We start from the raw sequence: 14,741 nt of genomic DNA, 5'->3' as shown, positions 1-14,741 counted from the left end.
AACTGTCTCCATGTGTCACCTGGCTCATGTTTGTGCTTTTTGACGCTCTTGTAGACCTATGTCCACGACAGAGAGAAGAAGATAAACAGGCTTAATAATGAAGAATGGATTGTTTTCAATGGATTACCTTATAGGGGAGGCCAGAGTGTCTTGTAACACTATCATCATCATTTTATTTGTATTCCGCTTTTCCACAAAAAGAATCAGGCTCAAAAGCGGCTTACATCAAAGAAAACAGGAACACATATCAAAACTAGCCAGTGCTAGAACAATTTCGTAATAATATAATAAACCAACAACATAATAGCAGACATAACACGAAATGTTTCGGTCCTATAAATAGAGCATTACACTTCCTGGCAATAGCAAAGTAATGGTTTTGACACATTCACCTTTGCCTTAGAAACACCTTTCCTAAGGTGTTGCTTGCAGTATAAACATGCAAGGACCAGAAAATGTAGGCTGGTGTGCAGGACAAGTTGAACCATAGCATTTAGTCTTCCCTTTCCACACACCCCATCCAATCTGTGTCTCCATTCCTTGAGACAGATAAGCACCTTGCCCATGCTTCCTGTCCCTCCCTTTCTAATTACCCTAGTATTAAGGCAGGGGTCAGTAACCTAAGGCCCATGGGTCAAAAGCGGCCTGCGGAGGTCGTTTGACTGGCCCATAAGCAGTGCAGCACAAGGACTCGCTTCCGCGGTGCCAAAAATTGTGTCTGCACATGCACAGACGCAAGAAAATGATGTTTGTGCAGATGTCATAAACCACAGACGGGCGGGCGTAATCTGGCCCACGGAGGGATCTCCGTGGGACCCATCTGGCCCAGGCAAGATAAACCTTGCTGACCCCTGTATTAAGGTCTCTGAACTTTTGCAGTACCATGGTACCTCTGGATGCGAACGGGATCCGTTCCAGAGCCCTGTTCGCATCCAGAAGCGAATGCAACCTGCGTTTGCGCGTGCATGGGTCGCGATTCGCCACTTCTGCGCATGCACATGACATTTTGACTGCGCATGCGTGAGCGGCGGAACCCAGAAGTAAAGCACTCCATTATTTCCGGGTCACCACAGCGCACAACCCTAAAAAAATACTTATCCCAAAGCTACTTCAACCCGAGGTATGACTGTAGTTCAAAACCTCAGTCATATACACTGAAGCTTTCTCACCCCAGGCTTGCATTATGTTCAGGCCTCCACTGAATGCTGCTTGGTCCCATAGCACTTGCCTTCATTCCATAGAAGACAATCTCCCCACATCACTCTTTCTGTGCTCCTGAAGAGGCTGGTCAAGGCAACAGGACATTGCATACTTTTTGTAACAACAAGCCGTTTTGTTCTTCTGCACTTCTGTACTGGTGCTTCAACCAGCAAAGCCATTTTAATTGCTTTCCATGATATTGTGCAAATAAACTGAATTCCTTTCTATTGCGTTTGTTGGTTCTTGCTCAAGGTAAGCAAGACAATATCAGCATTTGTAACATAATTGGGTCTATTGCCTTTGCTGCCTGCGCAACACTGCCACAGCTGACTTGGATGGGGCAAGGAAGGGCACATGCCCTGGCAGAACTCATCTGACACATCTACCAGTGCACTGGTGCCAACTCCAGGGGACCCTAGGTGCCTGAGCATCACAAAATTTTCACTGTGGGTGCCTGGCCTCTGCCCACGGCCGCCCACTACCTTACCTCCAGTGCCATGGCAGCAACCGGCTAGGGCCTCTGCCTCCACTGTTGGCTCTCTGCTGGGGCCACAGAGAAGCACCAATGGTCTGCTATCCCGCCCCCCCCCGGCTGCTGCCTCTATGGAAGCACGGAAGCAGCGTGCGATGACATGGTGGCACATCATGACATCACGTCGTGCATGCTGCTGGGCACCCACGGTCTGGGGCCCAAGTCGGCTCCCTCTGCACAGTTGTGTCCACCCATCCCCAACTTCGTTGCTCCCCTGCCCCAGCCCAGTTCAGGTAGGTACGATAAAGGTCAAGGACCCCTGGACGGTTAAGTCCAGTCAAAGGCGACTATGGGGTTGTGGCGCTCATCTCGCTTTCAAGCCGAGGGAGCCAGCGTTTGTCCACAGACAGCTTTCCGGATCATGTGGCCAGCAGGACTAAAGCGCTTCTGGTGCAATGGATCACTGTGATGGAAGCCAGAGTGCACAGAAAAGCCATTTACCTTCCCCCCACAGCAGTACCTATTTATCTACTTGCACTGGCGTGCTTTCAAACTGCTAGGTAGGCAGGAGCTGGGACAGAGCAACGGGAGCTCACCCCGTCGCAGGGATTCGAACCGCCGACCTTCCGATCAGCAAGCCCAAAAGGCTCAGTGGTTTAGACCACAGTGCCACCAGCATCTAGTCCAGGTAAGTGGCAGTGATACCGGTGACAGGAGAGTGTTGTCCAAATCCTGGTTTATGGTTTGCCTCACTCTGCACAAACCATGAGCTGCAGCCAATCATTGTTCGATGGCTTACTGTTAATGGTATCTCTGGAAGAGACAAACTCTTGAATGAGCCTGAATTCAAGCAACACACTTAAACTGAGCCATGGCTCCCAGCAGCAAGGCCAGAGGAGGAACAACGCAGTCACAGTCTCTTCAGGAGTCCACACATTCTCACTAAGCCCTAATTTGGCTTAGAGCTTAAAACTGAGCCTATAACTCCATGCCTGGTTCTTAGTTAGGCCAAGACTTAAAAGTTGGCCCATTGTCCTGCACCCATCTGCCTCGCAACAAGATTTCTTCTCATCTCTGGGCTGTGAAAGACTGGATGTCTTGATCTCCTTACCAACTGCTCCTAAAGTTCCTTAGCAGTCAGAACCTAATCTCATTTGGCTGCCAACATTCCCCTGCTAACAGTTTTAAGTGCCCATGACTATACTTAGCTCAATTTCTTATTGAAGTAAAGTAAATCAATACACACCAGATGGAGTTAAGAGTATCTATGTTGGCTATTGCAACAGCTTAGCTAAATTGGTTTAAAATAACATCTTTAGCTAAGCTGGGCACATGTAAGTATTTACACAAGAGTTGCTGAACTTATTGTGTCTGTAAGAGACTTGCGTCTTCTATCCAAACCTTCTTTGGATTTTCTCCATTCCTACCACCTTAGGATTTCACCCCTTTGCAGCAGTCGTGGCCTCTTAATATTCCCAAATTCAGAAAGTTAGCAAGAGTCTCCACTTCCAATGGCCTGCATCACAAAATGAGTCTTGGGTGGTGTGGCACACTGTAGAAATAGCTCTGAACTGAATTGTTGATGAACGCTGGGCTAAGGCATCTTAGGAGTTCCTGGCAAGATCCTAAATGGGCATACAACCCGTGAGGCAGCAACCTCGCTGAAGCCAAGTAGCCATCAGAGCCTGGATGGAACACTGGCCTGGGAACTCTGTCTATTCTGCTTTGAGTTCTGTTAGAGCATAAATTCAGCAAATAGATCTAAGGGGGTCTTAGCAGCTATGCTGAAGAGCCGCGTGGCTGCACCTAAAGGAAGAACTTGCGCATACCTGGAAAAAGGTCTGAGACGGAGTATGCACCTTTAATCCACATTCAAAGCACATTTTCCCCTCTCAAAGAATTCTGGTTGCTGCAGTTTGCACAGTCTTCTTTGGTGGTAATGTATTCAGTACGCAGTGGATGTACTAGATTTTAAAAGGAAACAATAGAAAAGGTAAATAAAAACATCCTGAAGGTCCCAGGCCACAGAGAGGTTAGGCTGGCCTCAACCAGAGCCAGGGCCTTTTCGGCTGTGGCTCCAATGTGGTGGAACGCTCTGTCACAAGAGACTAGGGCCCTGCAGGACTTGACATCTTTCTGCAGGGCCTGCAAGACAGAGCTGTTCCACCAGGCCTTTTGTCAGGGCGCAGCCTGACTACCTCCTCTGGCAATCTGCACAGAATTTTGCTGAACGGTTGCCATCAATTTGATTTAATTCATTTTTATAATGAAATGTTTTTAGAATGTTGGATTATATGATTGTTGTTAGCCGCCCTGAGCCTGGCTTCGGCTGGGGAGGGCGGGATATAAATATAATTTATTATTATTATTATTATTATTATTATTATTATTATTATTATTATATTGGAGAAGCCAAACTTCAGACTGGGGCCTGGAAGCAGCAAACACAAGCTCTTCCAAGGTGCCTTCCCACAGTGCCATTCTGTGATTGTACTGCGAAAGGGAGTTGACTTGTGGGCTGTAGATTAAATCTCACCTGCGGGCAGGTGCCCCTGCCCACTCTGCCTGATTTATTTTCCAGTCTGAAGCAAAGAGAGGAAGAGAGGGCTGTGCCCTTGCATGTCTGGCAAATGGGTGTGCTCTGTGTGCATGAATGCGCAAGTGTGGCCAATAGGCGTGCCCACACATGCGTACTTGGGCATTGCCCACCGCTGGCAGGTAGCCCTTGGAGGAAAGGTTGACAATGCAGCCCTCAGGCCAAAAGATGCCAGTCACCTCTGCTATATTAGAGCATATTAGAGCTCCCAGGATTCTTTGGGGGGAACCACTGGCAGTTTAAAGTGACATGTGACTGTTTTAAATGTACAGTGCATTTATGGCCTGTGTTCATATGTCCTTATGTGTCTAACTGGAACTTCATATCACGCAACCAAGCCTGCCTAATCAAACTCATTGTGGTTTTTCTTTCATAGCCCCACCCTCAAGCTGAGTCATAGTACAGGTCAGCGGAACAAAGATTATATATACCCTATATATCTACAGGTGTGCACACTTTCTGTTTGGTGACAGTGGAGGTGCTTCCTAGGATGGCGAGCCAAACCAAGAACAGGGCTCTGATCATTGTCAATTACAAGTTCCACGCAAGAAATGCGGAAAACGAACTCACTTCAAGACCGGGAGCCAGGAGGGAAGCAGACAGGATTTTCATAGCATTATCCAAGTGCCATTATGCCGTGAAATTTCACTTTGACTTGACAGCTAAAGAAATAGAAGAACTTTATGAGGAAGGTATGTGTACGGCTTGGCTTCTGTTGTGTTTGACAGCCTGGAACGTGTCCAAAGAAGAAGGCTTCAGTTTCTGGAAACCACAGGAGGGGGAAAAGCTCTTGCACTCGGGGTCTTGATTATGAGCTTCCCATAGGTATCTGGTTGGCTGGTGTAAGAACAGGGTGCCGGACCTGATGGCATACCCTCCAACATTTCTCCAATGAAAATAGTGACGTCCTATTCCATCATAATTATATGAATAATTGTACTCTTTGTACCCCACCCATCTGTCTGGGTTACCCCAGCCACTCTGACCGGCTTCCAGGATATATAAAAACATAATAAAACACTAAACATTTTTTTTTTAAACTTCTCTATTCAGGGCTGCCTTCAGATGGTTTGGGGGGTTGGATAACTCTATACCATCCTACATTTTTCCGATGAAAATAGAGATGTCCTAAGGACATTCTGGGATCAAATCAGAAACCGGGACAGCTTCTGTAAATCCAGAATTCTGAAAAATAGGGACGCTTGGAGGGTCTGATCTGATGGGTCACTGACCTCATGCAGCAAGGCTTTTCTTGGGTTCTTGGAGCTGGGTATGTTTACTCTGAAGAAGTGACAATTTTGGGAAGACGTAATAGTGGTCTTCAAATATCTGAAGGGCTGTCATTCAGAGTACACAGCAGATTTTATCCTCTGCGGTTCCAGAGCTGGAATAAATGAGTGGAGCAAGATTTCACTTTAGGAGAAACGTCCTAACAGCAAGTGCTGTTCAGCAGCCTTGGGAGATGGCATGCTCTTCTTTTGCTGCATGTATTGAGGCACAGGCTTCAGGGCTACCTGTCAGGGGTGCTGCAGTTGCACCTTGCATTGCAGATCTTGCAGGGGTCAGGGATGCCCTTTCCAGGGCTGTGATTCTATGGCTGTGCACGCATTACCAGATTAATATGCAGCTACGTCAAGCCTTTTCCTCAATTCAGATTGAAGCCAGTTTGGGGGTGGGGATGAAAGGGGAGGCATCAGAACACAGTATTTCATAAGACACAACAGGATAGATAGTGGATTGCGACTAATGTCTTTGATACAGCACTTCCCAAACCAGCAATGGGTGCACACTGATGCAGAGTAAACAGGAGTGTGTAGCCTATACAGTATTGTGTTTGGGAAATAGAAGAGCATGCCAATACAGGATCTGCTTTCTGGTCTGCCAGATTCAGCAAAAATATATTTGTGTGCCAATTGCTAATCTTTGCGAACAACACATCTGAGAGGTTTGTCACAAATGCAGATTGGCAAGATAGCAAGACCCATCTTTTGAATTTCTTGTTTTAAACTACTGTGTGTTTTAATCCGGATCGTGAGCCAACTTTGATACTTTCAATTTTACTTGTGGTTAATGATGGTTTTAATTATAATGTCTGCCCCCCTGGGACATTTTTGGTGAAGGGTGGATTACAAATATCTAAAACAACTAAAAGAATCGCTAGTCATTGACAACAGTAAAGATTAAGCCCCTCCCCATCGCCTGTCTGTGCACAAAACCCCTTTTGCACTTAGAACTTCATACGAGAGACTCGTCGTCAAGCAGATCAGTTTGAACTTTGGATCCCTGCTCCGCTTCACACATGATGCCCCACCTCTTACCTTTTCATCCTGCGTCAATAGCTGAGCTGTGTGCAAAAGCTGCCAAAATCGTGGACATAACCATCCACCCTGCTTCGCCTTCCCATGTGAATGTAAATAATTCGTAGTTGCAAAGGGTCGGTAACTTTCTCATGAAGGGAAAACATTATGTAAACCGATGACTTTTCAAAAAGAGAGTGAGAGCAGGTCTTTTATTTCCGTGCATTAATTTTGTACTGAAAATGAAAATTTAATAGATAGCTATCCAGCTGGTTTAGAGACCCTTTAATATAAATGCATGACCCCAAAGTAAATGTAAATAGGTAAAGGACCCCTGGACGGTTAAGTCCAAAGGTGACTATGGGGTTGCAGCGCTCATGATTTATGGGCTACTACTAAAATGAGGCTGCATTTTAAATTGTATTTTAACCAATATTTTAATTAACTGGTTCCCCCCCCCCCTATTATGTTTTATTGTAATTTTATTGGTGTTAGCCGCCCTGAGCCTGGTTCTGGCTGGGGAGGGCAGGGTATAAATAAATTGTTGCTGTTGTTGTTGTTATGTACTGAAGTTCTCACCCTGGGCCAGCAGGGGGATACTGTTGATAGTTCAGGTCCACATATGCAAATAAGGGATCGAAAGTGACGTTCAGTGATTGGCTAGTTACAGAAAATGGTTACTGTTGTGTTCTAGCGGAGCTCTATATAAGCAGGCTGGCTGAACCCTTCAGTTCAGTTCAGTTCTGTTCTGGCCTGTGAATAAACAAGAGCTGCTTGAAGAATTGCTGGGTTGTCTGATATGTTCACCCATAACTTAACAATTATTATTATTATTATTAGCCTGGAAAGGTGGGGTATCAGTTTGGATCATAAGATAATATGAATGGTGGCAGTGTATAACTCTGTGCTTTATCTTTTGCAGAATGTCACGCAGATCACGGAGAGTTTTTTGTAAGCATTCTGTCCAGTCACGGAGAAGAAGGGATTATCTATGACTGCGAAGGACAGCCAGTTCATCTCAAGCGTATTTTCCAGATATTAGAACCTGAAAGGTGTCACAAACTGGCTGGGAAACCCAAAATCTTCTTCATTCAGGTAACAAGCTTGTTGACTTTAACGTGTGTAAACCGTCTGCGAGGATGATGGGGAAATTCAGACAATCTCTGTAGCTGCAGGCTTGTGACTTCACTGTTTAAATGGTCACAATAATTATGAGCATGGGGAAAGGCTTCTCTGTCCCATAAGCATGCCAGCTTTTCTGCAGCATGGTGTATCGAAACATAACGGTGGTGGGGAAAGCACAGTCTTCAACCTTTTAAAAATGAAACTAGGGACATATTCATAAACCCCAGATCTCTTACCAAAAATCACTGCCTGGGGCACACACACACACAAAAATGGCACATGTTGCTAAAAGCTCTACTGACTGTTGTATTCGTTTTAGCAACCATAAGCTAGCTAGGATGTTGGACCTGCTACAGCAAAATGTTGTGGTGTTCAAGGCTCTTGTTCAGGTTTCCAGCCACTCCATTCTGTTCCTCCTCTCCTTCCTTGGTTTTCCACCCGTTCCATGCACTCACTTCCAGCAAAGTAGTGTTTTCCACTTACAGTGGTACCTCAGATTACATACGCTTCAGGTTACAGACTCCGCTAACCCAGAAATAGTGCTTCAGGTTAAGAACTTTGCTTCAGGATGAGAACAGAAATTGTGCTCCGGCAGCGCGGCGGCAGCAGGAGGCCCCATTAGTTAAAGTGGTGTTTCAGGTTAAGAACAGTTTCAGGTTAAGAACAGACCTCCGGAACGAATTAAGTACTTAACCCGAGGTACCACTGTATATCGAGACACATTAAAAAAATACATGAAATGCGTGCTTAACCCGTGTAAAACCTTGCGTTCTGGAAAAACGGCTATTCAGACTGTGCTTGGTTTCAGTTCTAAAGTGTGTGACTCAAATGCCAAAAGGAAGAGGAAAAGGTTTATTTTCTTGCCCATTTGTCATCAGGGACTAACTCATTTTGTTCATCAAGGAATTATCTGCATTAACTTTATTGCATTTCCTGGACTCATCGTATCAGTGTAACCTATAGTCTCTGAACCTTCCCGGATGTTTGACTCATCGTGGCTGGTGTCAACATGGGGGATTTCCTCCCAAAGGCAAATACAGTGGTACCTTAGTTTTAGAACAGCTTAGTTTATGAAGAACTTGGAAACAGAATGCTGCAAACCAGGAAGTAGGTCTTTGTGAACTTTGCTTTGGAAGCTGAACATGTTCCGCTTCCTGTTGAGTGTGTTCCATTTTTAAATTACTGTATATTTTGCTCTATAAGATGCACCAGACCACAAGACGCACCTAGTTTTTGGAGGAGGAAAACAAGAAAAAAAATATTCTGAATCTCAGAAGCCAGAACAGCAAAAGGGATCGCTGCGCAGTGAAAGCAGCATTCCCTCTTGCTGTTCTGGCTTCTGGGATAGCTGCGCAGCCTGCATTCGCTCCATAAGACGTACACACATTTCCCCTTACTTTTTAGGAGGGAAAAAGTGAGTCTTATAGAGCAAAAAGTACAGTAAGTCCCCACTGCTATTCAGAGGTTTCCTGTTGAGTCTGTCAGCTATTGAGTCCTGAGCACCTACGCAACACAGAAGTGAGCTTTTGTTTTTGCTTTTGTTTTGCATTTTTGTTTTTGTAGCTTTTTCATTTTTTTGACTGTGACTTGTTCTTTGTTTTATGGGACTGACTTGTGGCTGTGGTTTGTGACTTCATTTTTGTGGCTTGTTTTTGTGACTGTGTGGAACCCAGTTCAGCTACTGATTGACTGATTGTGTGACTGCAGAAATGGATAAAAGCCCCCCAACCAAACAATGACTATCATCAGTGCACATAAGAAAAAATAATAATTTTAATTTTTATCACCTACAATTCTGTCTTATTTATTTTATAGTACAGTACATTGATTATTGCTTTCATTTTATGGATCAATGGTCTTGTTAGATAGTAAAATCCATGTTAAATTGCTGTTTTAGGGGTTGTTTTTAAAAGTCTGGAACAAATTAATCCATTTTGCATTACTTTCTATGGGAAAGCATGGCTTGGTTTTAGAACACTTTGGTTTTGGAACAGACTTCCGGAACGGATTAAGTTTGGGAACCAAGGTACCACTGTACCTTCAGAAGAGGCATCCTTCTCAAGACCACAGCAGGGAGGAAAGAGTTACATTTCCCCTTCTCCCAATAATTATCCCCTCCGGAGTGATGCTATTTGCACTTTAAAAAAACAAAAACCTGCATGTTAAATGAAGCAGCACATCTTATAGGCATTTGTAGTTTGAGCCCTGAACTGAGCCTGGAAACAAATGGGTAGGCAGGAAAATTGCACAGCAAAGGGATCATGTTTCTGATAAATGTGTTCTGGGACAGGGGAAAAAAAAACCTGAAAGCAACAAATGAAGGCAGAATACAGAGGATCTAGGCTTTATTCTCTGGGTTAGGCACATGGGACAAGAAGGATGCTTTTAGAAGCACACACAGAAACACTGAATAGAAATATAACTCTGGTGGGGAAAGCACAGCCATAAACATTTCAGAAATGAAAATAGGGGCATATTCACGGACCCCAGTTCTCTTACCACCACCCAGGGCACACACATTGCAAAAAGCTCCATTGCTTGTTGTATTTTTGTTTTATCAATAACAGATTGTCCAGTATTGTTTGTTAAGCGCTAGCTAGGATGTTGGACCTGCTGCAACAAAATGTCGCAGCGTAGAAAACTCCTGTTCAGGTTTCCAGCCATATAGCGGTCGCACTTGCTGTGCTTTCTAGGCCTGCCGAGGAGTGGAAATTGATCAAGGTGTTTGGCTGCAGACAGACAGCGGTGAAGCACAGACTGAGTGTTTCTCACACTATCTCTCCGTTCCTCAAGACACTGCAGTGATGTATTCTTGCTGTCCAGGTATGTAAGTCCTGTATGGAATGTTCAAAGGCTAGCCAAAGAAACAATTCCTTTTCCCCACGCATAAGCTATGAAATTCATTCCCACAATACGTCAGGATGACCATCAACTTCAATGACTTTAAAGAGTTATTAGGTAGATTAAGGCTGTCCATTGCTCATTAGCAAGCTTATTGTAATAACCTGCAGTTTTATACAGGTAAGAGTATATATTGACAGTAGATAATTAAATGAGAAAGTTAAATGAATTTGGATATGCAGAAGATATTTTAAAAAATTAATTTAAGGAACCGCAGAAAGAGGGGGGAGTCAAATGTATAAAATTGAAATGAAATGTATGTTGTTGTTGTTGTTGTTTAGTCGTTTAGTCGTGTCCGACTCTTCGTGACCCCATGGACCAGAGCACGCCAGGCACTTCTGTCTTCCACTGCCTCCCCCAGTTTGGTCAGACTCATGTTTGTAGCTTCGAAGACACTATCCAACCATCTCGTCCCCTGTCGTCCCCTTCTCCTTGTGCCCTCCATCTTTCCCAACATCAGGGTCTTTTCCAGGGAGTCTTCTCTTCTCATGAGGTGGCCAAAGTATTGGAGCCTCAGCTTCAGGATCTGTCCTTCCAGTGAGCACTCAGGGCTGATTTCCTTAAGAATGGATCGGTTTGTTCTTCTTGCAGTCCATGGGACTCTCAAGAGTCTCCTCCAGCACCATAATTCAAAAGCATCAATTCTTCGGCGATCAGCCTTCTTTATGGTCCAGCTCTCGCTTCCATACATCACTACTGGGAAAACCATAGCTTTTACTATACGGAACTTTGTTGGCAAGGTGATGTCTCTACTTTTTAAGATGCTGTCTAGGTTTGTCATTGCTTTCCTCCCAAGAAGCAGGTGTCTCTTAATTTCGTGGCTGCTGTCACCATCTGCAGTGATCATGGAGCCCAAGAAAGTAAAATCTCTCACTGCCTTCATTTCTTCCCCTTCTATTTGCCAGGAGGTGATGGGACCAGTGTCCATGATCTTCGTTTTTTTGATGTTGAGCTACAGACCATATTTTGCGCTCTCCTCTTTCACCCTCAATAAAAGGTTCTTTAATTCCTCCTCACTTTCTGCCATCAAGGTTGTGTCATCTGCATATCTGAGCTTGTTGATATTTCTTCCGGCGATCTTAATTCCGGCTTGCGATTCATCCAGCCCAGCCTTTCGCATGATGAGTTCTGCATATAAGTTAAATAAGCAGGGAGACAATATACAGCCTTGTCGTACTCCTTTCCCAATTTTGAACCAATCAGTTGTTCCATATCCAGTTCTAACTGTAGCTTCTTGTCCCACATAGAGATTTCTCAGGAGACTGAAATGTATAAAATTGAAAAATAACAATAAAAAACTAAGAAAAAAGAGAGGAAAAAATGGGGGGACGGGAAGGCTGTCTGTTGCTACTAGCTTCAAAGCTCCAACCCTAGCTATGGGGGGGGGGGTAGCTGGTTTTCTTTGCCCCTGATGAAACCGCCAGAGGGGCACCATTGAGGCTCACCCCCCATACGCAAATGCATGTTGGGGGGTGTGCCAAACTAGGTCTTTGACACGGGTGAAATAAAGCCTAGTTTCTCGTCTGCCTGCAGTGTCGGAGGGGGTATAATAATAATAATAATAATAATAATAATAATAATAATAATAAATTTTATTTATACCCTGCCCTCCCTGGCCAGAGCCAGGTTCAGGGCGGCTAACACCAGTAAAAATTAGTAAAAACATAATAGGAGGGGAGCCCTATTTAAAATGCAGGTTAAAGTGCAATTTAAAATGCAGCCTCATTTTAAAAGTAACCCATAGATCACATAAAGGGAGGGAAACATAAGGGTCAGATTGAGTCCAAACCAAAGGCCAGGCAGAACAGCTCTGTATTGCAGCCCCTGCGGAAAGAAATCAGATCCCGCAGGGCCGTAGTCTCATGAGACAAAGTGTTCCACCAGGCTGGAGCCAATGTTGAAAAGGCCCTGGCCCTGGTTGAGGCTAATCTGACTTCCTTAGGGCCCGGGACCTCTAGAGCAGTGTTCCCCAACCTTGGGCCTCCAGCTGTTTTTGGACTACAATTCCCATCATCCTTGACCACTGGTCTTGCTAGCGAGGGATGATGGGAGTTGTAGTCCAAAAACAGCTGGAGGCCCAAGGTTGGGGAACACTGCTCTAGAGTGTTGCTGTTTATGGACCTTAAGGTCCTCCGCGGGGCATACTGGGAGAGGCAGTCCTGTAGGTACGTGGGTCCTAGGCCGCATAGGGCTTTAAAGGTATGCTTCTGGATACCAAACTGCTGGGATCAAGAGTTGTAGAGTTAGAAGGGACCATGAGGGTCAACTATTCCAACCCCTTGCAATGCAGGAATCTTTTGCCCAACATGGGGCTCGAACCCAAGACCCTGTGATGAGGAGTCTCATGCTCTACCGACTGAGCTATGGAGAGGGCTGTTGCACTCAGGTCCTGCCTGAGAGCATCCCAAAGGCATCTGATTGGCCGCTGTGAGTAAAGAATGCCAGACTGGCTTGGCCCAGCAGGACTCTTCTTTATGTATGCCTAGCAACCCAGCCCTGTACAAGATCGAAGCAAATTTCACCCAAGTATGCCCAAGTAAGTGTGCACTCTTTATAAAGATTGGAGGAGCAACGTTACTACCCCTCTATTACCCCTCTAATGGGGGTGACTCTGTGGTCTAAACCACTGAGCCTCTTGGGCTTGCTGATCAGAAGGTCAGCGGTTCGAATCCCCGTGATGGGGTGAGCTCCCGTTGCTTTGTCCCAGCTCCTGCCAACCTAGCAGTTCGAAAGCACATCAAAGTGCAAGTAGATAAATAGGTACCACTCTGGCGGGAAGGTAAACAGCGTTCCCGTGTGCTCTGTTTCTGTCACAGTGTCCCATTGCATCAGAAGCAGTTTAGTCATACTGGCCACATGACCCGGAAAGCTGTCTGTGAACAAACGCTGGCTCCCTCAACCTGAAAGCGAGATGAGCGCCACAACCCCATAGTTGCCTTTGACTGGACTTAACCATCCAGGGGTCCTTTACCTTACCCCTCTATTATTGTCCATGCCAGGTCGCTCAACCAGTGCTCTTCAAGTTCTTTTTTCCTGGTGTTTTCAGGCTACGCTTCGTTCATCAATCGGTGGGAATCCATGTTCCTCAAGGCCTTGCTGGACCTGCTAGAAGGAGAGGAATGCCATCTTGAAGTTGCCAGTTTGATGACCCGAATTAGCAGGACAGTCGCCTTGCAGGAAGCGAAAGGGAAATACAGAGGAGGTAAAGAAATGCCCTGCTTTGTCACCAAGATGGTGAGAGAGGTTTACCCCTTCTCACAAGGAAGACAGGCCTCAGGTGATCTCTTCAGTTCCACCAAGGAGTATAGCAGCAACGAAGCATAAGGAATCAGCCGCATTTCTTGTCTGGACAAGGACTCCTGTGAAGCCAGGAAGCAGCTCCACCATGAGAAACGTGCGATTGTTGCAAACTGGGCAATAATGGCCTTTTTGCACTCCAATGAAGGGTGAATAACACAAGCACATCTGATAGGATGGAGGTTTATAGTATGTGTGCCTTCTGCTCTTCCCTCATTTTTCAAAATCTAATTTAATGAACCTGTTGCCTAACATCTGAGGTGGCCTAAACACCCAACTTGTCCCAGAACTAAGAAAAGGGAATTCCTGCTCCCTCTGCTTCGGTGAAGACCTGTGGAACCTGCAGCAAAACATTACAGCATGGAGTGCTCCTGTTCAGGGTTCCATGCCTTCTTCAAGGCTACTCCATTCCGTTCCACCACTCCAACATTCTACACTCCATGCACTGGGCTGCTTTGAGGTTCCCTACCTCTAGGGCTTCTGCTAGAAAAAGAAAATATATCTCAGCAGAATCTATTTCCCTCTCTCTATTGATATCACCCTCCTGGGGTGCTATGTTGCATACTTAAAAGATCCACACTTGGAAAAAGACTTCATGGTCAGTGTATAGAACAAGGTGGCCCCATATTCTACTGAGACAATTCTGTCCATGATATATCGCCATGAGACAGTCCTCTGCCGGAAAGGCTGTCCAGTCCCAGTCTGGTTTAAAGAGAAGTGTAAGAACAGAGATCAGGAGTGAACCTTGAAGTTGTCCATCAACAATGAGTAGACTGAGCAGGTATACAGCTTACCTGTGGAGCCAGTGTGGTGTAGTGGTTAAGAGCGGTGGACTCGTAATCTGGTGAACCAG

At 45.3% G+C, this 14,741-nt stretch overlaps 1 protein-coding gene across 1 annotated transcript; it reads left to right on the top strand.

Annotated features, from left to right (window-relative positions):
• The first annotated feature begins 4,682 nt into the window (after positions 1 to 4,682).
• Positions 4,683 to 13,922, top strand: LOC310832170 (caspase-3-like). Its single transcript, XM_083713803.1, has 4 exons — positions 4,683 to 4,960; positions 7,488 to 7,660; positions 10,384 to 10,513; positions 13,638 to 13,922. The coding sequence occupies exons 1-4, from the start codon at positions 4,759 to 4,761 to the stop codon at positions 13,913 to 13,915; spliced, it is 783 nt and encodes a 260-aa protein (XP_083569929.1). The 5' UTR covers positions 4,683 to 4,758; the 3' UTR covers positions 13,916 to 13,922.
• Positions 13,923 to 14,741: the final 819 nt, after the last annotated feature.

The sequence above is a fragment of the Podarcis gaigeae genome (assembly GCF_964106915.1).
Source record: "Podarcis gaigeae genome assembly, chromosome: 15".
Taxonomy (NCBI): domain Eukaryota; kingdom Metazoa; phylum Chordata; class Lepidosauria; order Squamata; family Lacertidae; genus Podarcis; species Podarcis gaigeae.
Note: the sequence above shows the minus strand (reverse complement) of the source record. Positions and strands in the feature narration are given on the sequence as shown.